Source organism: Pteronotus mesoamericanus, unplaced genomic scaffold (genome assembly GCF_021234165.1).
Source record: "Pteronotus mesoamericanus isolate MK-2021 breed Mesoamerican mustached bat unplaced genomic scaffold, CSHL_Meso_final scaffold_651, whole genome shotgun sequence".
Taxonomy (NCBI): Eukaryota; Metazoa; Chordata; class Mammalia; order Chiroptera; family Mormoopidae; genus Pteronotus; species Pteronotus mesoamericanus.
The window spans coordinates 27,309,250-27,333,543 of NW_026555325.1; the positions used below are offsets into that span (position 1 = coordinate 27,309,250).

Below are 24,294 nucleotides of genomic sequence, written 5' to 3' on the forward strand. Positions count from 1 at the left end.
CTTCAAGCTGAAGGGGAAAAACATATTAGATGGAAATTTGTACCTGGGAATGATGGTCTCTAGAAATTAATAAATGTAAATTAAAAAATACTTTTTTTCTGTGTCTTAATTTCTTTAAAGACTACTTTTTAAAGCAAAAGTTTATAACATATGTAAATGTAAAACATATGAAAAGATTAGCAAATTAATTGGGTAACAAAGATTTCTTGGAAAAGAGACAATAACTGCTATATATTATTTAAATATCCATATACTATTCAAACATTCGAATACTACCCAATAATAAAAAGGTCAATAAACTAGTAATACATGCATGGGTGAATTTTAAACTGAAATATTCAAGAAATATGTGGAAAACTCAATGAGACTCTTGCTTGGGTTTCTGAGTTGACTACCAAGGTAGAGAATGATTCCATTTACATGCACTGGGTTAGAAAATAGAAGAGAAGGAAGATTGTACAGAAAAAGTGGTAAAATGAATTTTGGAACGTTCAATTTGAGGTACCTGTGAAATAGTCATCCAATGGATGTGTTGAAGAGCAGGCAGTGTGTAGTTCTGGAGCTCAGGAGGTATATTAGAATAGAAATATAGATCTCAAAATTTAAACTTAATGTAAAAAGAAAATTAGAGTAAGAAAGTCCAGGACAGAGACCTTTGGAGAAATTCAGTATTGAATAATTTGTTAGAGGAAGAAAAGTATTCAGGGAGGTGTGGTTCATTGGTGCAAAAAAAAATATTTTTAAGGAACAAGGAACAGAAAATAATGTGAAGAACTCCTAAAGAAAAAAGGAAGATGCTTACTAAATTTTTTATTGAATTTAGCATTGGTGATGTTGGTTATGTTAGCAACAACTGGTTAAATCGGTTTGTGTTGACTGATAGGTTGTGCAACCTATTCACTCAGATAAGTTGAAAAAATGGAAATAATAAATACAGACAAATAGATTCTTTTAAGGAAGTTGCGCTGGGAGGAGAAGCTAGATGGTGATAGCTAAGAGGGGAAGTAGAATGTGTGGAGAGTTTTTTTGATGACATTGATGGTAGTTTTTAGGTGGAAGAAGACTGTAGGCACTAGCAGGAAGAGATTGAAACTACAGGTTAATTGAGAAAGCAACTTCTTTGTGAGGTCCAAAGGAGACCCATTACATAATTGGAGAAATTAGAGCAAAGCAGGGACACTACTTTCATTTTTAAGAAGAAAAAAGCAAAGCATGGGTATGGATATAAGTAGTTTGATAGATATGAGGAAAAGATAAAAGTTCAGGTTGGCTGACTTCCGTTACCTCCAAGACATGAAGTGATAAGAGTGGAAGATAAGGAAAAATGTTTCAAGTTAGGTGGAGAAGAGATAAAGTTTGAAACAGTTAGTTGTACAGAAATAAAATGGAGAACAGAAAGTGCTACTTCTTGCTTTTAAGCATTCTTACCATCTGAGGGGCTGGTGATGACCACGTTTGTTACAGCCCATGTGAAGCCTTCTTAGCATCAGCTTTGCCCAAGGGGCCATGGGAGGAGGTTAACTGTTGAGTAAACCTTTGGTGAGTTTTTAAAAATTTTTTATTGTTCAAATACATTTTTCCACCACCACTTTCCCCTGCCCCACTCACCCCCACCTCCAACCCTCAATCCTTCCCCACTTTGGCATTGTCCATGGATCCTTTATACATGTTCCTTGCATTTGATAAGGTACAGCTTCTACTTATGATAAAAAACACTCAACAAAGTGGGAGTAAAGGGGGCATACCTCAACATAATAAAGGCCATATATGAAAAACCTACAGCCAACATCATACTCAACGGGCAAAAACTAAAAACTTTCCCACTAAGATTAGGAACAAGACAAAGTTGTCCCCTTGGTAAGTTTTTGGAAGGCTAATGAGATCAGAGGCAGAGCCAAGCAGTTAATCAAAATGAGTTATCTAAACCTTTCATATAAGAGTGTAAAAATAAGAATATTAATTTTACTATCTTAACTCATGTACTCTTTATCACTTGATAAATCTTAAATATAGTAAACAATTAAATATTGATTTGAATACAAACCCTTCAAAGGTATAATTTGCTGGAACTAAACCAGTATTTAAAATACAGAATTGTGATTTGTTGGGAGTAAATTAAATTGCTCAATAATTATTTACTTTTTAAGATTATTCACTCATAAAATAAACATTTCTCATTTAGGTCTTCACTGGGATCTTTACAGCAGAAATGTTTCTCAAGATAATTGCCATGGATCCATATTACTACTTTCAAGAAGGCTGGAATATTTTCGATGGTTTAATCGTGAGCCTTAGTTTAATGGAGCTTGGTCTGGCAAATGTGGAAGGATTGTCAGTTCTTCGATCATTTCGACTGGTAAACTAACTGGGAGTATTCTTAACATTATTTGTATAATGAGTTTAATTAAGTTTTACCCTTTCTAGCAACAATAATGAGATTTCACATGGTTATAATATTATTTGACTATATTCTTTTAAAGAACCATATTGCCCCAAAACAAAATGGTAATTTCTTCTTTTACATCAAAGCTTAAATGGATAGATTAACTATATACAAATAAACAGCCAATCTCTTCTTAGTAATTAAATGGTAGGGCTAATGAGGAGGGAGAAAAAGGGGAGTCATAGATAAACCCAAATCACAATTAAACAACACAACATTCATCTCTCAGTTATGCGAGGTTTGCTGAACTATGCATAAGACTTGGCTGGAATGTAGGATAAGCTCACTTTTCTATCAGAAGCTCAGGAAGTAGAGAGTTGCCCACTTTGCCACATAGAAGTCAAGACTCAGGACTGTGTAGAATTATACAAGGGAAGCACACAGAGCTCTCCACACATCTACTCCTTCAGCCAGCTCAGTATGTCACCAAAGCCACCCTTCAAAAAAAGCTGCCTGTATTATATTTTTAATTTTAAAGACAGGATCTTTCATTTGATCCTTATACTTTATATGTATCATTTAAAATTAAGAGACAAAATGTCATTTGACACAACTCTATTTAAAGTTTGATATGCTTTATTATGCTGTTACTTTGAGTTAGCTCCAACTTTTTGTGATTTATTGTCAAATAACAAAGGTTGTAGAGAGTTACTAAAGACAGGTTGCTAGGAAATTTTTCTTAAAGACAATTAGTCTCAAGACATTGTTGTGAAGTCTGTTTAGAATTTCCTTACCATTTTCAAAGTTCACATCTGCGTTGAGATCCTTAGAGCTGTGGGTTTTTTCCCCTAGTCTTCATGAAAAGCTATGAATCTAATTTGAAGTCTGAAGGATGCAAAAAAAAAAACAAAAATTAGAATGATTATATAAAAGTAAATATGGGTAACTGCTTTTTAAAAATATTTGGTGAATTTCCATGATAATGTGATACAGTTTGATGAAATAGAAGCATAATATCATTATCGTCTTGCTTAGAATGTCAGGCTCTTTTGCATTAATTATTCTGTAGGAATAAATTAAACTTATAGTGCTTATATTTGATCCTTTGAGTCACTCAAATACCATGATATAATGCACTACTCTTAACTGACATTTATAGAACCATCGGAAATAAAATGCTGCTGCTGTTTAACCATAAATGGTATTTTAGAGGCCTCTATGAATTAATACAACCAATGAGGCAAGCACAGTGGTGGAGAGCCATTTATATACTCTAATGAGTTATTGACTAATTAAATCAAGGAAGACATAGAGTTTGACAAAATAAACATAATAAATATAATAAATCTTTAAAATGTAGCCTAATATTATAGCAAGTGAAAGATATTAAGACAAAAGCAATCTAAAGATTTTTTAAAAATAATTGTTTTTTCTTTTATATCTTATGTAATTTGTTTTAATTTTATCTGCACTTTTGCATTTTAGCATGATAATTCAAGTACAGTGAATAAATATATCCACTTTGGGCTTTTAAATAATAAGAGCCTCTAATTCTCTGAAACAGCCTCAGTTAATTAATTACCATTAATCTTAAATACCTCAGTTCCTTACAGAAAAACAAAAAAAGTATTACATATGCTTATGTAAGATTCTGAGAAACTTGGTGTACATTATTCTTTAAATGCCAATTAAAACTGTATAATATAATTATTTTACTGATAATATAGACTATTTCCAAATGACTAATACCCCATGATATAAAAAAAACACTGGTATATATGCTAGATAATAGCATGACACAAAAAATAATCCATCACACTACAATTAAGACATTGTAGATTTTCCATGTAAATAGATTTATAGATTTAGAAGACAGAACAGTAATAGCCTTCTTGATTTCATTTCCAGCTCCGAGTTTTCAAATTGGCAAAATCCTGGCCCACCCTGAACATGCTGATTAAGATCATCGGCAATTCCGTGGGGGCCCTGGGAAACCTCACCTTGGTGCTGGCCATCATCGTCTTCATTTTTGCCGTGGTCGGCATGCAGCTCTTCGGTAAAAGCTACAAAGAATGTGTCTGCAAGATTTCCAACGATTGTGAACTCCCACGCTGGCACATGCATGACTTCTTCCACTCCTTCCTGATTGTGTTCCGCGTGCTGTGTGGAGAGTGGATAGAGACCATGTGGGACTGCATGGAGGTCGCTGGCCAAACCATGTGCCTTACTGTCTTCATGATGGTCATGGTCATTGGAAACCTGGTGGTATGTAAAAACATTTTTCTCATTTTCAGAAAAATATAATGTAACCATATAAAATTATGTTCAACTGAGCAATGTTTATATGTTTTTTTTTCTTTATCAAGGCCATTTACAGTTCTCAAGTATTCATCATGGCAGAACCATGTGTAGATTACTGAAATCCACATATTATTTTTGGAAATTTTTAATTATTTATTTTTTTCTTATTGAGATATAATCAACATATATAACATAAACTTTTTTTTTTCACATCAGATGAGTAATATGACAATGTCATAAAAAGTTTTGAGGGAGGCACACGTCACACAAGAGCATGAACACCCAGTTATCATGCTTATGAACTACAAAAGGATCTGTAACATGAACTCTTAGTATGCCTTTTGAGCCAAAGTTGTTCTTTGCCACTAATATCTGTTACTATTCCATGGAAAGGGCCATTTCTGGCTTTTATCTTTCAGTTCTTATGCTAGAGCATGGAAAGTTATTAAAAACAATCATTTTATTTATAAGTACTAACAACAGTATCACTTGAAAATGTTTCAAATTTGAGTTTCCCACAAATAGAGTAAAAAAAAATAGTGATACTCTCAGTCCATTAAAGGTCCATGAGATCTTCGCTGCTTAGAAACTATAGTACAAGTAAGAAAGATTGACTCAAGAATCACTTCTTATCCTTTTTATACAAAATGAACCATGCCCAACAGCTCTGCTGAGTCCTGGAGGCATGGGAAATGTGATAGTAAAATATATATGGCACAGCGATAAGATAGTTACTTAAAAAGGTGTAAAAACAAAAAGTAATATATGTCAAAAATGTGTGTCAAATTCACAAAATGGAAACATTGCTTTATAATGGCAAGGATCATCAGGAAATGTTTTGTCAACGATTCTGGATCTGAAATATCTTTAATTGAGGTATAAATTTTAACCTGATAGGAAGAGAGGTAGACCTTCAATATTAGGAAACAGTGCACCCAGTGCTTGGGGAACACAAGATGATAGACTCTGTGGGAGGAATTAGGCTGTTAGACTTTATATTTAAGCAGTTATGCTAAATTACTTGATTAGATCCAATTCCAGTGTAACAGAACAAGGATTGTGATAATCAATACTTTAGAGTATGTAATTTATAAACTTAGTTTCATTTCACATAAAAGTAATGCCAAATGGAGGAAAAAAGAGGGAAAACAGACAAAAGATTATCATTTTATTTTTATACATTCTCAGATTTACTTGTATTGGTTAGATAATGCTAACCCATTCTTGAGGCAACAAGAAACATGAACAGTGGGTCAAAACAACAAACATTTATTGTCTCATAGTTTCTGTGGGTTGGAAATTTGGAAGCAGCTTAGCTGGGTGGCTCTGGCTCAAGATCTGTCATAAGATGCTATCAAGATATTGGCTGAGGCCCCAGTTATCTTAACTGAGGCTGGAGGATCAGCTTCCAAGACGGCTCACTCTCCTGGCTATTGACAGGGAGTCCCAGTTCCTTATTGACTTCAGTTCCTGTCCATATGGACCTCTCCAGAGGGTTGCTAAGTAAATTACTGACTTGGCAACTGGCTTCTCCCAGAGCAGGTGATAAAGAGGAAGAACAAGGAGAAACCCTCCTTATGTTCTAATCTTTAAGTCACATGCTGTCACTTCTGCTATAGTCTATTGATTAGAAACTAGTCACTAAGAAGAGCTCACACTTAAGAAGAAGGAATTAGGCTTTAACTTTTGAAGAGAGGATTATCAAATCACTTGTAAATGTATTTTAAAGCTACCACATTCCCCAATACAACTTGCTTTCAGAAAAGTACAAGATTTCATAGAACAGAAGGAAATAGCCATGGAGTTTAATAGGATAGAAACAAAGAAAAGGTCATAGGTTTGTATTAGAGATTTGATTATATATTAAATATATACTATTTCATAGTATATATACTATGAAATATATTATAAATAACATATGAGTGTAACATATACAGCACACATTGGAAGAAGAGAAGAAAATCTAGAGAACTGAGTCCCTTAAGATAACAATGCAGGAACAGATCAGACCATAACAGGGGATTCACAGTGGGAGTGGTAGAAAGTAAGTCTGAGGCCAGGCTGTGTAGAATTTAATTTATGAAAAGACCGAATGTGCATGACAAAATTGGATTTTTTTCTGTAGGTAATTCAAAGCTACAGATGGCATTTTATCTGGAAAATGACAAAGAACAAGGGACATTTTGGTAAAATTTATGTACCAGGAAAACGCAGAGTGGATTTAAAGAGAAAAAAAACAACATATCACATATACCTTATTAGTTTACTGAAATGAGATACATCTCTCTAATATGTCATTGTACAAAAGATTAAAACTCAAACAAGAATTTGAGGAAGTATCTATATGTATGGCTGGTATTTAATGTTAATTTGGATAGCTACATATACATAAAAATGTATAGTTTATAAAATAATCATTTCTGTCTACTGGCATAAACTTAAAATCTGTACCTTTAAGAAAAAAATTAAAAGCTATTCTTTTTACTATCAGTTTTAAAAAATTCCTTTGTTTTATGATATACTGGATATATTTCTGGAATACCTAAGGTAGTAATATATCACTTTACCACTGTTAAGGAAATGTGTTCATATCACATTTGCTGAAATAAGATTGAATGAACTTGATACACTCCCTCCTACAACTCTTCCTTCTCATTCTCACCAGAGAGGGAAAAGACCCCCAAGAAAAGCTAGCATAACCCCCTTTCAACCCACCTAAAATTCCACATGGAGCTCCAGCTCAAGAGGTGTGATATCTGGTCCACAGGCAACGTAGAGCCTGGGCCACAGGCTGCTGTTCCCCAGGCCAGGATTTTTTTATGAACCCTTCTTGGTTTTTTTAACACTATGGCCAGAGATCCTTTCACAGGTTCAAGGCAGGTGCTACCAAAAACACATGTGACTTTTTAAAGATTGCTACTTCTAGAAGTAGCTGACCCAGTCTCCTTCTCTAAGTGAATTTGGAGAATTAGCACACAAGAGTGATGTGAAATTTTGGTTTCTCACAAATTACAATGGCAAAAGTATTGATATCCATAATATAGTCCAATTTTGGACCCAAAATAGAAATTATGGTAAAACTTTTATTACAAGAAACTAATTTGGGGGACATATGAAAGGGCTGATTGCACTCAATGAGTTAGTCATCTTGTGAAACAAAATTCAGGGTTTCAGTCCCTGAGTGAGCTTGTTGAACTGTGTTCCCTTAAGTTGCCATTGATTTCACCAACTACCTTGGTTAGCTAATATGTACATACCCTTTGGTAACAAAGGAGGCCTAAACAAAGAGATTAACTTGGCTCACATAAATATTTTAGGAAAATAAGATAAACTGAAAGATAATATTGCCGAGGTAGTCTGGGTCAAAACAACAGCTAAATTTTCTTAAGGGTTTACTGTGGGCCAGTAGCTCTGTGAGAGCCACAAGGATTCTATAATTAGATCCTTACAACTATCTTGTAAGCTGGGAGCTGGGAAAAGTATTATATTTATTTTATGGATGCGGAAACTAGTTAGGGTTGGTTTTGCTATGCAGTTAATAATTGACAGAATCTCAACTTTTTCCCAGCACTCTAGTTCCAATGGGGAAGAAGGGAAGGCCAGTTAAATATAATAAAAATGATACTTTACAAATATATAACTTGACCCAATAGGTAGAAGAACAAATATAAACTGTAGGATGGCTAATTGATTATATCAAGAAAAATTTCCTAATACACAGGGATGTTACATTAATAAATCTTAAGCAATCAAGTCCAGAAAACAATATGCCACCAACATTCAGTTTTATTATGGAACAAATCAAAATTGAGGGCTTTTTCTCTCTTTTATCTATTTTTATCTCAATAATAAATCAAAGATAAATCTCAATAAAATACAGATTTATTGGTAAATTCCAGATGTAAAGGAGCAAATCTTAGTGTGACTACCAGCAGCCATGGTATAGCAATTGAAAGATGTGTAAGTCAGTGTAGACTCACAAAATTAGGTGCAGTCCTAAATAGACCTTGCATGTTATTACCTTTCTTACCATTGATTAGACTAACTAGTTAGGCAAAGGAACTCTAAGCCTCATTAGTTTATTGGAAAGATACAAATATATTAAGAATGCATCATCCTTTTCATTGGGATTTTTCTTTGGTACTATATACTTCTTGTCTTTGATCTCATTTACTGCTATATCTTTTCTTTTATCCTGACTGGTTAAATAATCAGGAGCTCATGGACATTGTAGGTCAAATCCTGAAAAAACTTGTGTAATTTAATCTTGTGCCCATGGGCTTGTCTGATACTTTAGTAAATTACTTCTTTGAAAACACAGTGTGTTTATATTCACTAATCTTTTCACTCATGCATACCAGTTAGGTCTATTTTTGGAAATGCAGATTAGAGATTAACTAGTAGTCTTATTCAAGGGAATACCTTTACTCCACAGTTTTGAACTCAATGTTAACATCATTATCGTATAATAACCATTTTTTGCAGTAATTTCAACCATTGTATAAATCTAGTGGCCATGATTTTTGAACCAAAAATAAATAATCTGGATTTTGATCTAGTAAAGGGCATATTTTTCTTAATTTGGCAAGGTGGAAAAATTAGTAAACATACATAAAAACCAAATTATATTTAAATAAGTTGAAATTATCTTTGGTTTTCAGGATAAAATTGTAATAAATTATCATTGTCTTGGAAATTCCAGATGATATGGGCAAAATACTTAGCATTCCAAGTAAAACCTTTTTTTTTAAGTGTACTATTTTCTAGATAACTAAGACTTCTCTTTTAGAATGAAACTTAATAAAAAATATACAGCAATGGTTTTGGTAATTTAGCAATGACTAAAAAGAAAGTAATGTTAATAGAATCATTTAATATTAACCAGGTTTTTATTTCATTCACTTTTTTCTTTTTTTATAAAATTTTTTTAAATGTTTTACTTCTTTTTTAAAAATTTTATTTATTTACTTTTAGAGGGGGGAAAGGAGGGAGAAAGGGAGGGAGAGAAAAAAAATCAATGTGTGGTTGCATCTTGTGCATACCCTGCTGGGGACCTGGACTGGAACCCAGGCATGTGTTCTACACTAGGAATAGAACCACTAAGAATAGAACCACTAGGAACAGAACCACTAGGAATAGGTTTGCAGGCCAGCACTCAATCCACTGAGCCACACCAGCTAGGGCTCATTCACTTTTTCCCCAGGATAGTTTATTATGAGCTACAAAAAATGCCTATTACCAAAAAATTAAGTTTAAGAATAATTTTGGAAAACTTACAGTGAAGAACAATTGAAATGGCAGAATGTTTTGATCACCTAATTTCTTATTGTGTTTTAGGTTCTGAACCTCTTCCTGGCCTTGCTTCTGAGCTCATTCAGTTCTGACAACCTTGCTGCCACTGATGATGATAATGAAATGAACAATCTCCAGATTGCTGTGGGAAGGATGCAGAAAGGAATTGATTATGTTAAAAGAAAAATACGTGAATTTATTCATAAAGCGTTTGTTAGAAAACAAAAAGCTTTAGATGAAATTAAACCTCTTGAAGATCTAAATAACAAAAAAGACAGCTGTATTTCTAACCATACCACCATAGAAATAGGCAAAGACCTCAATTATCTCAAAGATGGGAATGGAACTACCAGTGGCATAGGCAGCAGTGTAGAAAAATATGTCGTGGATGAAAGTGATTACATGTCGTTTATTAACAACCCCAGCCTCACTGTGACTGTACCAATTGCTGTTGGAGAATCTGACTTTGAAAATTTAAATACTGAAGAATTCAGCAGCGAATCAGATATGGAGGAAAGCAAAGAGGTAGGAATTTTCAAATAAAAAAAATTTGGGTATTATGCTTTAAATTATCAGACTACCAGACTATTTTACAATTATGTGTTTCTCTCAATAAGAAAATAAGAATTATCTACTAATACATTTTCTGTGGGAAGTTGGTGATAATTTGATGGTAGATTAATAAAATTTAGCTAGACAAATTATATGCTAATTTTTCAAGTATTTACTATTGAATTATTGATAATATTAATATCCAGATGAATATGAGTTTTTCTAAGTATTTAAATATATTTTTAGAGTTGTGAAAATATCTTGGATTATCCACTTTCTTCTTCATAATTCTCCCACAATGGTGGTTTTTTCCATCTGTACTAGAAAAATACTTGGTGAGAGGGTAGTTCCAATTCTGATTTTGCTACATTCTTTGCTCTTATTAAATACTTTATAGGAGTATGTGACCTTATTTAGTTTGCACACACATATTTATTCATTGAAAATCTGATTGGAATCTTGGCTTTATATTTACATATAATTTCATGTTTTTTTGAAGTAAATAATCTTTTAGTGAAGTAAGTGTTGTGATGAGGAATCATGCTGAAAATATTTTTAACCTTACTGAGCCCAGTACATGATGTCTAAAACAAAAAGCCATCATACATTATAGGATTAAAAATTGTGAATTTAACAATTATACAGAGTCTTGGTAATTGGAAGTATTCTTTGATTGATCAGAAGACTATGAGTACCAGAGTGAGCATGGTTTTGGTTTGTGTATAAGTTAATAAGCTCAAAGTTGGAGGTAAAGAGAAGAAGGAATTAAAACTTAGTGTTTAATTGTTTTACTATACAAAAATATGAATAGTTTTCCCAGTAACTAAAGCTTGCACAAACAAATAAAAATAACAACCAAAACCAAAGATTTATCCTTTTTTGTCATTTGAACTTATGACAAAGAAAATAAAGACTTCTATTATTGTTCTCATTCTAAAAAAGACTATTTGGGGAAGTTTGAAACACTAATGGATAAAATTTAAGTAGTATAACACAGTCACAATAATTAGGGATCAGGTAACAAAATTATGAGCAAATATGTATTCCTAAAGCAGAAACCTTAGATATTTCAGTCAGTACTCCTATATTTAGTTCATAAAATTACTGAATAATATGCTGTTTTCTATCCTTTCTTGTTTATAAGATAGATAGAAATTCAGTAATTAGGTAGAAGTAGATATTAAGCATAAATTCAGGGAGGGTTTAAGTGCAGGTACTAAAATTAATATATAAGGAACCAGGCTATAGCTACTAGTTTCACAAAATAACTGATGAAAACCAAAGGGAATTTTTTTAAAGACTTTATTTATTTAGTTGGTTGCCTCTCGCATGCCTCCTACTTGGGACCTGGCCTACAACCCAAGCATGTGCCCTGACTGGGAATCGAACCAGTGGCCCTTTGGTTTGCAGGCCAGGACTCAGACCATTGAGCCACACCAGCCAGGGCTCAAGAGAAATATTTTTAAGCCTTATAGCGTGGGACAAAGAATTGCTGTAGTTGATTGCACTCAAATGTTTACTAATAAGATCATTATTTTAAAATTGAATATCTTAAGAGGTGGTTAATAAAATTTTGGGTAAGCATAGTTGCTAGGGTCATGCTGAAAGGGTAGGGCCTAATTTCTGGTATTGTATATTACTAGAAATAAAATTGGGTCATTAAATTTTGATATATATTCCTCTCTTGTTTTGACATTATTCCTGACAGTTAATCTCTTATTGTAAGGGAAGTCAATTTTTATTTTTATGTATGTTTAATTTTAGGGTATCATAAATTACAAAGAATCAGATGTTGAAGCCATCTGTCAGTTTAAACTTTTGATTGTTTGAGTGTATTTTGAGATATGGTTAACTTGACATTACGTCTTCTTTATTGAGAAATTTTAAAACCTCAGTGGTCTTCAAAAGACCATGTATTTTGCGTCACTTCAAACCATTATGTTTGACATCTGTTTTCTGTTTGAATTAAGTACTCAAAAAAAAAAATACATTTCAAGCCAGTGCTTTGGAATTAGAAACAGAAAATTGATCTTCCCATTGTAAATAGAATTATTTCATTGCTTCGGCTGTGGAGTCCTTTCAATACATTCCCACCCTAGAAATTGTTACTTGGGTGTTAAAATTTATTATTTGGAGATATTTTCAACTATGGCTTTATCTCAAACTTCCTAAATATAAACACATAAACTAATAAAATATTAGAGCAATACAGTAGTTTAGGAATGGAATAGGTGAAGGTTTTAAACTTTTTGTTTTTTACTTGGTAGCGCTAACACTAGAAAACAAAAGAGAATTGAATCAAAATTCAAAATAGTCCCACATGAAATACTCTTTTTTTTTTTTTTTTTTTAGTGTTCAGTCTTCAGGTTACTTTTATCTGGTCCTCTTGTTAATGGTAAGATGGAATTATGCTCTTAAATATCTCATGTAGAGTTGCAAGAAATGGTATGAGGTTTATTGATATTCTTTGCTAAGTGGTCAGAAACATTAAAGGAAAAATTGGAGCAGTTCTTAATGTTTGGAATGCCTAAATGACTTCCTTTTTCTAGGGCAGATTAACCAAGAGGGCCCAGAGGTTGTTTAGGAATCTGAACTAAATCCTCTTCTATTTTGTATTTGCCAAATTTGCGTGATTCTTTGATAGTTCTGTAGATTCTCTAGAGTACTTCATTTTAAATTCATGTCATAATCAAGTATATTTTAACTCCTATGTTATTTTAACTATATTTAATGTAATTCCTTTTATACTTTGTGATTTTGAATGATTGATTTTTCTTGAGAGTTTCAATAATGTTGCAGGCATGCTTGAATGATTTTTGGAAGTGAAATATACTCGTGCAATATGGTGACCTTCACTGCTTACCATTCTTACTTCTCACAGGGGTAAAATCAAGCTGGAGCCATCAAGAATGCAGCTCTGGTGTTTTTTAACCAGCCAGAGGCTCGTGCCACCACTTTTACCCAGGTTACCTAAGCAAGTTGTACATATATAAATATAATCACTTTCTAAATGAATTATGACTGGCCTGCATGTTACTCAGCTACATTCCTTGCCCATCCATTGGCAGTAAAATAAAAACATGCACAGCTGCTCTTATGCTGAGTCATAAAGCATGGTCAGGCAAGTCTGGCAACCCCACTTTTTAAAAAAGGATTTTTAATAGAAATTATGTTGAGTGAAAGGTAAAAGTGCATGCCTTTATGGATTATTTAATTTCCATTTAACATTATAGAGTTTTGAACATGCTAAGTGCCTAAAAGAGAAATGTAGGTGGTCTTTGAAAGACTTGCAGAAAAGCTTTCTCTTGCCATCCTCTCCTTTTTTATTTACATTTCAATTACCTTTTTTAAAAAAATACAGCCTCAATGAGTGTACTTTGTTGGTAATTTTTTGTTCAGTGTCTTATTATGTTTTTCTGAAGGATAATCTCCAAATTAAAGCAATCTTTTATTCATGTGCAAACTTCCTAAAGGATATTTATATGTTATAATAATGTAAATGAATTGGAATGTTTATGTTTTGGCTGCCAGCAGCATGGGTATAATTTTTATCTGCTTCATTTTAGAGAAAATAACATTGCTTTATTTAGCAATTGACCAAAAGTACTTTGCATTTAGAATATGATCCCTTTGGAGATTCTGTTGTTTACCCTAAAGCTCCTAAGATTTAAAAAAAGGAAATATGTTTTTTTTGTATACCAAATAATTGAAAGTCTCATAGATAGTATTTTCATTCTGAAAATAGATCTAGAATCCACTTTCTTTGTCCTCTTGTTCTTCAGTCCTTTGTGTGTGTCTGTCTTCTACTTTACCGAGACCTGCTGGGAAACTTTCTCCTGGAGAAAATTACTTTAATATGTCATGCGCTACAGACTTCTATATAGGAAGAGAATCATTGTGAGCTCTTGCACTTTCGGTATTTTTTAAAAGAAGGAAACTCCCTTGTCATGTGATTACGGAAATGTGTGTAACACTGTTATGTGAGATCCATTTGGTGGATCCTTCATTTCCTGATGTTGAAATCACATTTTAGCACTAAAATATGCTAACCAAATTACTCAGTCTAATTTAATTATTTTTTCCAGACTACTAAATACTTTGTCACTTAGATGCAGTTTCTTCTCCTTCTGTCATCAAAACTCTAAAACAACCCTATTTGTTTTTTGGAAGGAGTAGTGATCATGCCATCCTTGGAGCATTCTCTTCTTCTACTTTGGAAAAAAATATTCAATCACTGGAACTATAGATTTATGAAAGACAATGCCTCATAGATTGAAGGAATTATACATAAAATGAGACCTGAGAAGTGTAATTGCTCACAATGAAACACATACTACGGGAACTAGAAAAGTTATTTTTCCTAGTACATATCAATTTTTCCCAAAAAGCATTATTTGACTCCTTGGGATAATGGCTTGTTTATCCTAGTTTCTAGAAAAGAGATATGGTTAGTCCCCTTACCCTCTTGAGTGTCCCATTTTCCAAGCTCCTTTGTAGAGAGGTATATGAGGGAAAAGAGATTTGGCTCTAGTTAAGTATAGAAAATACAAACTAAATAGGAACTGATTTAAATTGACTTCATTTAATTTCAACTCTCACATTCTTACAGTTTCCAATTTTCTCTAATAGGTATCTGATCCTCCTTTGGGGGAACACTACTTCCTAAAAGAGCATACATACTGAATTCTAATACTTAAGAGCGGTGAAGAAGAAAAATAAGTGTAGGGAAGTTTTGAGTAAGCGATGATGGGATGGGTCCAATAGGAATCCATCTGTGATCTTATCCTGGAGAATGTGTAGTTCTCAAGGGAAAGTTTTCCAATGGGGAAGTGATGAAGAAAGAAAAATAGCTCTAAATAACCCGTAGGAACAAAATGAGCCAAAAATATATGTGCCTTTCGGGCACTGATTATCTGCTGAGGGGTAGGTCATGAGGGTTACTTTTGCCATCCCAAGAAAGAGATTTCAGATTCTGTGATTTATAGATCAGAGAATTTTGTAATGTATTTGTTATAAGGAATAAAAGATTTTCTGGATAATGTAGTACCATAATAATGATACTATTGATTTTTCTGTCTTCCTCATCGAGAAGATAATGCCAACGATTCCTTTTGAGTACTAAAGTGCAAGTTTTGCCTTAAGTCTATCCCAAAGCAAGCAAAACCATCACACTCATTGTTCCAGTGTTAAGATTTTTTACGTAAAATGACCAAAGCTCTTTAAGTACAGATTAAAATTAGAATCCATGTGGAACAAAGGATTGCCATTCTTGGACACCAAAATTTTAGTTAAACATAGAATACATGATTTAGCCTTTATTTGAATGATCTCTTTATTTTAAAAATCTCATTTTTATTGACTCAGATTAGAATATACTACTCTTTTTCTAAATTACATACTTTATTTACTAATTAAATTTTCTTAAAAATAACTTCATAATGATAAATTTGTGCCTATGAAAAACTTAAGAGGAAGTAATGTTTTCTCTTTTTCTGTTTATTTTTATAAATACTTTTACTTTCTGAAAGAAGGACTATTATTTTGGCATGTTGATGTTTAATAATGTTTTCTCAATGATGTAGAAAGTAAAATAAGTGTATGTTTAAAAATACAAAATGAAAATATTTGTGCCTCAATATTTATTAAGCAAAATGTGATTTTTGCCATACTTAATTCCTATGACTGTAATTCCCCTGCTCTTAGAAGAATCCAGCAGATTTTAAATAATATGAGCCCTGTAATGAGATTTTTCACTTAAAAGATGTTTTCTATTTCCACTTGAAAGTAAATGATTGCCCATGCTATTCATAGCAAATAAAAATTTACTATTACTGTTTGATATCATTACTATCCTGATACTGGAGTGCTTTCATATTTTTTTAATGTTAAATGAAGTAAGGGCTGAATTAATACTATCATCCAGTCTACTTTTTTGCCAATACATAGATCAGATAATAAAAAGAGAACCTAAACATCTAAATTTAACAGGGGGAAATATAGAAATTGTCAAGTACAGAACTTGAAACTGTAGAGCTGGTTTTATTTCTAGACACTCAATATTTTTATCTCTTACTCGTGCGGCATTTTTAGTGAATGATGCCTAAATTGAAGTATTACAAGCAACCTTTACTTGAAAAAACTTTTAAGTGTATGTGTACTGGTAGTTCCATATAATGATGTGTGTTTGACAGTTCTACTTTGGTGAATTTGCACTTTTGTTAGAATTGATTTTAGTTTTGACCTTATCTGAAGCTGAAGATTTTTATATTTTAATTTGATTCATTTGGTTTTCATAGGCACTTTACAAATTTTAACTGTTTTAGTCAACATATTTTACAATATTATGATATTTACCACATGTGATTTTTACAAAGTTATTGAATTCAGGTTATCTAGAAAGGTTTTATAAATCAGAATTTCTTGCCTACGTCTTAGGGCTATCATTTAAAGTAAACTTTTGTTCATGAAATATTCCAATGCCTCTTTAGCTCTTCTACATTGATACATATAAGAATATGAATATAATGAACTAATACTAAGATCATGGTCATGAGACATGGGACTCAACAATATCACAAAAACTATTTTAAAACTACAATGTTTAATTACATACCGCATCTACTAAATGTTTTAAATTAATAAATATTAGGTTTACATATGAATCATCAAAGAAATTCTCTAGGGAATCTTGGCAAAATGGGGTACAGAGGATCTAGAGTCCAGCTGCTGACTCATTATGACTTTTGACAAGATGATTAAAGCCCCATTTCCTTCTCTAAATAGGCATTGAAATGGTTGATGCTGGGGATTAATGTGCAGCTTAGACTCTTTTTTTGTAAACCAAGTAAAGCTCTTCAAGTAATTCATGGGACAGGTAGATCCTGTGTTGTTCAACATCAGAAGAAAGATGGAAAAGGATGATATTTTCTCTCTTTAAAGAGGTTCCATTTACTTGCTGGGACTATAGATATATGTACATAGAAGGAAAAGAGAGAAAACATTGTCAAAATGATTGTTTTTGTTTTCTTGACTCTAGAGTTAAACTACAGTTTACTTTATAGACTCATCTCAGGTCAGAATAACTGGGAGCCTGGAGTTGAGACAGCAGTCTCTAATCTAAGAGTTGTTGGTCATTACTTACACAGTTCAGAATATTGATGGATTTGTGTTACTTTGCACCTTAAGTCAGAATATTATTTGTATCTCCTTGAATATGAAAGTAAGTATTAGATAGGAGGTGTTATAAATAGTTAATAGTTGAATAAGAACACATTCAATAGCCATTCATTCATTTACTCAACAAACACCTATTAAACACAAACATTGGTGATAGGTACTAGAGATACAAAGATTTCAAAAGCATATTTGCTTCAAAAGATTAATCTGGTGAGATATGTTTTCTAGAAATACAAAATACTTAACGTTGCACTTTTGAAGAAAAGTAACAACATGGCAAAAAATATTTTGCTTCGGTAAAAAAGCATCTATTAATTCTATGTCAATACTAAATCACTGTGCTAAATGAAAGGATTGAGAAGTTGGTTTTGCAGGATCTTCTAAAAACGTTTGAACATTTTGAACAAAGATTCCCTGGAATAACTTGTCTGGTGACTTTTCCCAATCATTGTCAAGTGCTAAACATCATAATGTTGTGAAGTCCATTCATTCATCCATTTATTCATTTGTTTTTAAACAGTATTTACCAAGTATCTTCAGTACTCCCAGCCTTGATGTAGGCTTCCAGGCAGTAATTAACCAATGCCAGCCTGAGCATGTAGAGCACACTGTATATGGATCCTCATATTTCAGTTAGGCCCACCCCCAGGTCTTCTTCTAATATGTATTTGTAGTGAGATGCTTGTTCCTAAAAGGAATGTTTTCCAATTCTTATTGTGGGTTGTCTGTAGTCACATCAGATATGAGTGTGCTTCAATTTTTCTGATTATTTATATTATGTTTCATTGTCCTTCAGATGTTAAGACCAGTATTTTCAAGTCCCTAACATATAACAATTTCACATGAATCAGAATGATTGGTGATAGGGTAATTAAGTCATTTCTTAGTTGTTTATGTATATTAACAAGGCTGCACTTATCAAAAACAAAGAACAAGAAATTAGAAAAAGTAAAAAAAAATTAGGATATTAGTAATAATTCTCACTTTGATATTTCATCTTAAAACAAAATATATTTAAGTTTTATTGACAAAGATATTAGAATCAAGTATCTGTCTAGTATTGTGATACCTTTGATGAGTAGAAAAATAAATCAACAATCTACAAACACCTTATAATATATAATCCTTGATTCAAGTAATTTGATCAAATTAAAAAAATAATCCCCAAACTAGTTCTAAGAAAGCAGACATATATGATACTTACTCTTCTATCATTGGTATTGTTAACTCACAAAAGACAAAACATTTTCAATCTGATATATCATCTATTGATATATTATCAGCACCACTTTTCAAGTAGATATTTTATATAAGGAAATTATTTCCATACAATTTTTCCAGGGTAATTCATAAAATTCTTAGGTTAAATGTTAGTAGACTATTTCTAGTGCTGACTACAACATCTATTTTATAATAGTTCAACATACTTGAACGTGCATTTTATCATGTGCTTACCTCATCCCCTCTATAATATAGCTCTTACCAGCTCAGCCATTTCCTAATGTTATGCATTAATGGTAATAACATTGTAACAGGTTCGAGAATGCTGTGGCCCAAACTACTCTGATTCCATGTGGCACTCATACCTGGCCTGGTGTCATTCCTGCAGCACTTTAAGACCAGATTAAAGGCTGGAATGCCTTCATATATGCTGATCCATGAACGACCTGACCTGGCTAAAGTTTGTTGCATTTCAAGTTTTAAAACAACTTATTTCTAGTATATTTTTCTTTTGGTGGTGGTGTTTGATTTAACCTAAAGGAAAACAAAACAACAGCCAAAGATTTATTTTTGCTGTATTAACAAAACAGGTAAGAGTGCCAGAGTAACAAGTAGTTTCCAAATGCACAATGAAACACAGGAGTGCATTGGCCAAAGAGAATGCAAAATATCAGCTCTTGCTATAAAGCTAACACCGTGCTGCTCTTTTCAGAATTAGAAAATTATAGAATATATTTAATAACAACTGGAGGTATATGTTTTCATGTCAATGAAAAGTGGATAAATTTAGATTGTTGCTGTTTATGTGCATTTGAACAAATCTTTTCTGCATTTGACATGAAAATACACTTGTGCAGCTTTTGTTGGTTGGGTCACAATTTTAGAATAAAACACTGTGCCATTTGCAAACGAATTTACAAAAGCAAGATCGCAGACAACCATACTACTGGTAGCTTACATAAGCTCTCTGCAGGATTTCATTTCAGAATGTCTGTACGTGAGCTTAATCAAAAATTATCTAAGTTGTTAGCACCATATTTTTAAAGAAAAAATATTCTGTGGTGCTGTATCTAATCTTGTGACCCCCTGCCTCTACTAAAGCGGACTGGCATTATGTGTAAGATAATCTTAAATTACAGATCAAGGAAATGCATCCTGAAGACTTAAGAGCACGCCTTTTGAATTTTTGTATTATAGATTTAAAAAAATATTTTAAAAGTTTTTCTGTGGAATTGATTTTCAGAAGCTAAATGCAACTAGTTCGTCTGAAGGCAGCACAGTTGACATAGGAGCTCCCGCAGAGGGAGAACAGCCTGAGGTTGAACCTGAAGAATCCCTGGAACCTGAAGCATGTTTTACAGAAGGTAAGAGAAACAATGCATACATGTGCATTAGACTTCTCGTAGCTATCTGTCTGTTCTCTCTCCCCCATCTTTGGAATCATCTATGTCTACCTAACAACAGTTTGTTTGTTTGTTTTACTTTTTCTGTATCAAAACAAAGATGATTTTTTTTAAAGATTTAATTTATGTAATCAGATATTCTTATATTTGTGGATTCTGTTCAACTCTAGGAAATGCTACTATCTGGCTTTTTTTGGTGGACTTCTAGAATATCTAATAGAAGAGAAAACCGAATCAAATCATACCTATCTCTCTTTAGCTTTAAAAAATAAAAGAAAAAAATGTAAAAGTCAAAGAACTATTTTGTTAATTTTTTGCTGTTTTATCATAGTATAATGATTACTAATCGATAAGAATGCATTTAAAATTGTCCCTAAAGAGTTACCTGTATCTGTTAAGATCAAAATTTGTTATTAGTTCTGGATTATAATAGATAATTAAATGCCAAAATATATTATGAGTTGGTATTTATTATATAATATGGGACATGCACTATGCCATTGGAGTAAACTGAAGAGGATTTTTTATGAAGAAAGCTAAAAGTAGATTATTTGAAGTATGGATCGGTTATCTCTTGAACCATAATGCTGTGTATCAAATCTCCCAAAATATCTTAGCATATAACAACACACACACACACACACATAAAATCACAATTTCACATCCAGCTAGCTAGTTTTGCTGATAATGGTTAGGCTCTCTCACAAGTTTGAGGTCTTAGATGAGACAGTTGGGGTGACTCAGCTCCATTTTGCTATTATCCCATCCTCCACGCACTGGCCTGAGGTTGTTCTCATAGTGAAGGCAAACAAGCAGGAGAGGAAACCTAAATGCTAAGGACTTGAGCTCGCATTTGTGTGAGGTTTGCTCCTGTCCTGTCCACCTGGCCAATCCCGGTTCCGTGTGGGAATGCACTAATGATAATATAAAGAGACGGGAGAAAGGAGTGCAACACCACAGAGTACGAAATTCTATTTCTTATATAAACCACTATTGTACACACAGAAACATTTCTTTAAAACCCTAGGGATCACTTCATTTTAACTCATTTTTTAGTTAATTAAACAGCTATTTAGTAATTCATACTATGTCTTAATCCCAAATTCAATACTATATAGTAATTGCTGAAATAAAAGTTTTTTAATAATAATGACTGCCTCAAACTGTTACTAGTTTATTACAAGTAATTCTTTAAAAGTTTCATTTCATATATCTTACGAATTTTAAAACTGTTTTAATTGAAACTTTAAGCTAATTTTTTATGCAATTTTTCAGATGTTAGAAATAACGATTGAGGTCAATGGATTCTTTCAAGGTTGTTACAGAAGATTCTGTTGCATATACTCACTGACCTTGCACTTAAATGAATTGGCAAAAATAAATGTTTAAATTTTAGTTACCAATTTTTAAATAATTTTAGTAGAAGAGCTATTTGTTCAGCATAAATTTTGAGAAAAGCTACTTTTTTTAATTTCCTTCAAACAATCTGCATACATTTCAGTATAGTTACTTGATTGTGAAAAACATTTATGACTCCACAAAACATTCAAGAGGTAAATCACAAAAATTATTTATATGGTATTAGTTATTACTCTTTTCTAGATAATTAGCTTATTTTAGGGTCATAGTATATGCATATTAATAATTATGATTCTAAAAGCATTTGTATTTTTTGAAGTATAGTATTTAAGAATGAAATATTACCAATATAACAGTATAGATAATAGTAATGAATAATACAGCGATACCACTAATCAACTTTAATGATTTGAAAACGTTTGTCTTATTTGCTTCAGAGTTTTTATTTAAGAATAAAAGAGACACAGGTTAAACCCTTTTGCACTCCTTCCTTTCTTCCATCTTAGAGGTCTCAATATTTTAGCATTTTCTATTCTCACTAACACTGGTCTTTTTTTTTGGTTAAACAGTGTCTTTTCATCCCATATACTCTTTGGAGGAAAAATTAACTGCAGTTTCATTTAATTAATTATAATAAATATTTTCAGGGCATGTAATTCTTCTTCGTCCTTTGGCTATGGGAAAAGGGTCTTACCTGCAAAGAAATGATGAATATGCCCTGTGTTTCTTAGATGATAAACTACTAACATTTAATAGCTTTTTATTAGGTTTTAATGAAACAAAAGATATGACCTGGCCAGTTAGTTTATAAAGTAGCATCTGATAAATATCTATGCAGTAAACTATTATGCTCCTTGAAGGTGAGGTATCCGTGTTTCTATTCTTTGAACAAGAGCTCTCTTCCATGGTTACAACCCTGTCTGTCCCTTGACTCGTCTCTCTCCTGCACACCAGAGCCAACACCGTCTATGAGCTGCTAGCTCCTGTCAACTCAGCTGTTCTTTTGATTCCTGAGCACTGTCACCACTATTACCCTGGTTTTTACTTTCTTTAATGTTCATTTGATTGTATCTCACAGACTCTTAACTCCTTTTCCATCTTACTCTATTTATCCAATTCTAAATATAGACATGTGTAGTTCTAAGTCAGTGTTCTCATAAGGTAAATTTTCATAACTCCCCCCCCAAAAAATCCTTTAATATTTTCCCCATTAGACAGCATATAAAATTTAAATTTTCTAACTGACTCATTCAGGTTGTTTTTTAAGATTGGCTTTAAGTGTGTTTTCTAGTCTTGACTCCTTATTCTCTCCATCACACAACTTTCAGACTTTTGTCTTTCACAGTTTTACTTGTATCATTGTTTCTGCATTCCTTTAAGGCTGCATGTACTAGAACGGATTCTTACACACCCTTTGAAGTCTAGCCTCAAATCCATTACTTCTGTAAAGCTCAGTATCAGAAATCAACCTCTGCCAATGAACTCTCACTACCCCTTTTTTATTTTGTGGTAATTGTTGCTTTTTATAACTTTAGAATCTGTGAGCAAATCTCCTCTGCTTAAAATGCACACTCTTGCCCTAGCCAGAAGGCTTGGTTCGTTGGAGCGTCACTTGGTGCACCAGAAGGTTGGGATGCATACAGGATACAACTTATTAATGTTACTCACATCAATATTTCTCTCTCTGTGTCCCTCACTCCCTCTCTCTCTAAAATTAATGAACATTTCCTCATGTGAGGATTTTAAATAAATAAATAAAATACACACTCTTTTTATAACAAGGCTGTGTTTTGCAAATTCTAGTACTATAATTTGTCCAATACAATTCCTTGAATATAGCAGGTATTCAATAAATATTTGTTGACAAGCCTTTGCTCTAGTAGCCCACAAATTACACAAGTGTTGATTACATTGTTGTTAGTAATAGCCAGAATTAGAGCAAAATAATTATTTAATAACAGTGGAATAGATATATAAATTCTGACTAAGTCTGGAAATCTTATTTAGAGGTATTATGCAAACTTTATATTCTATTTACTTATAATAAAAAAGAAATGCTTATATTATACCATTAAATGAACTAATTAGAATTTAAATATACATAATATCCATATATGAATGGAATCACTCATAGATAAGAAAAGGACGGAAATACCAACCTTTGGTGATTTCAGTTTTCTCTGTTTTTACAAAATAATATAATCCATTGTAATAGTCCCATAAACAAAAAAAATGGTGGAATGAATGATTTAAAAACCATACAGATGATTTCTATTTCTGTAAGTGGAAACCATCTTAAAAAATGGAGTCATTTACAAGGTATCTGACAATAATATAGATGAATCTGCCACCAACACAAATGTGCCTAAGCAAAGAATATTTTCTTTTTTATTTACTTTGATGTATTCTAGACTGTGTACGGAAGTTTAAGTGTTGTCAAATAAGCATAGAAGAAGGTAAAGGAAAACTCTGGTGGAACTTGAGAAAAACTTGCTACAAAATAGTGGAGCATAACTGGTTTGAAACCTTCATTGTCTTCATGATTCTGCTCAGCAGTGGGGCGCTGGTAGGTGACATATGATCTGCTCCTTTATCTTTACCTGAGAT

General features: G+C 32.6%; 1 protein-coding gene and 1 non-coding gene across 2 annotated transcripts in view; one reads left to right on the forward strand and one right to left on the reverse strand.

Annotated features, from left to right (window-relative positions):
* Positions 1-24,294, forward strand: part of SCN2A (sodium voltage-gated channel alpha subunit 2) — a 140,943-nt gene that overhangs the window by 92,171 nt on the left and 24,478 nt on the right. Inside the window, exons 15-19 of the mRNA XM_054562599.1 lie at positions 2,183-2,356; positions 4,292-4,648; positions 10,022-10,501; positions 20,169-20,289; positions 24,099-24,253. Coding sequence (XP_054418574.1) covers positions 2,183-2,356; positions 4,292-4,648; positions 10,022-10,501; positions 20,169-20,289; positions 24,099-24,253 — 1,287 coding nt within the window. The remainder of the gene's footprint in view (positions 1-2,182; positions 2,357-4,291; positions 4,649-10,021; positions 10,502-20,168; positions 20,290-24,098; positions 24,254-24,294) is intronic.
* Positions 4,895-4,998, reverse strand: LOC129062014 (small nucleolar RNA U13). The gene has a single exon (XR_008528253.1). It is a non-coding gene; the product is annotated as a small nucleolar RNA U13 (small nucleolar RNA).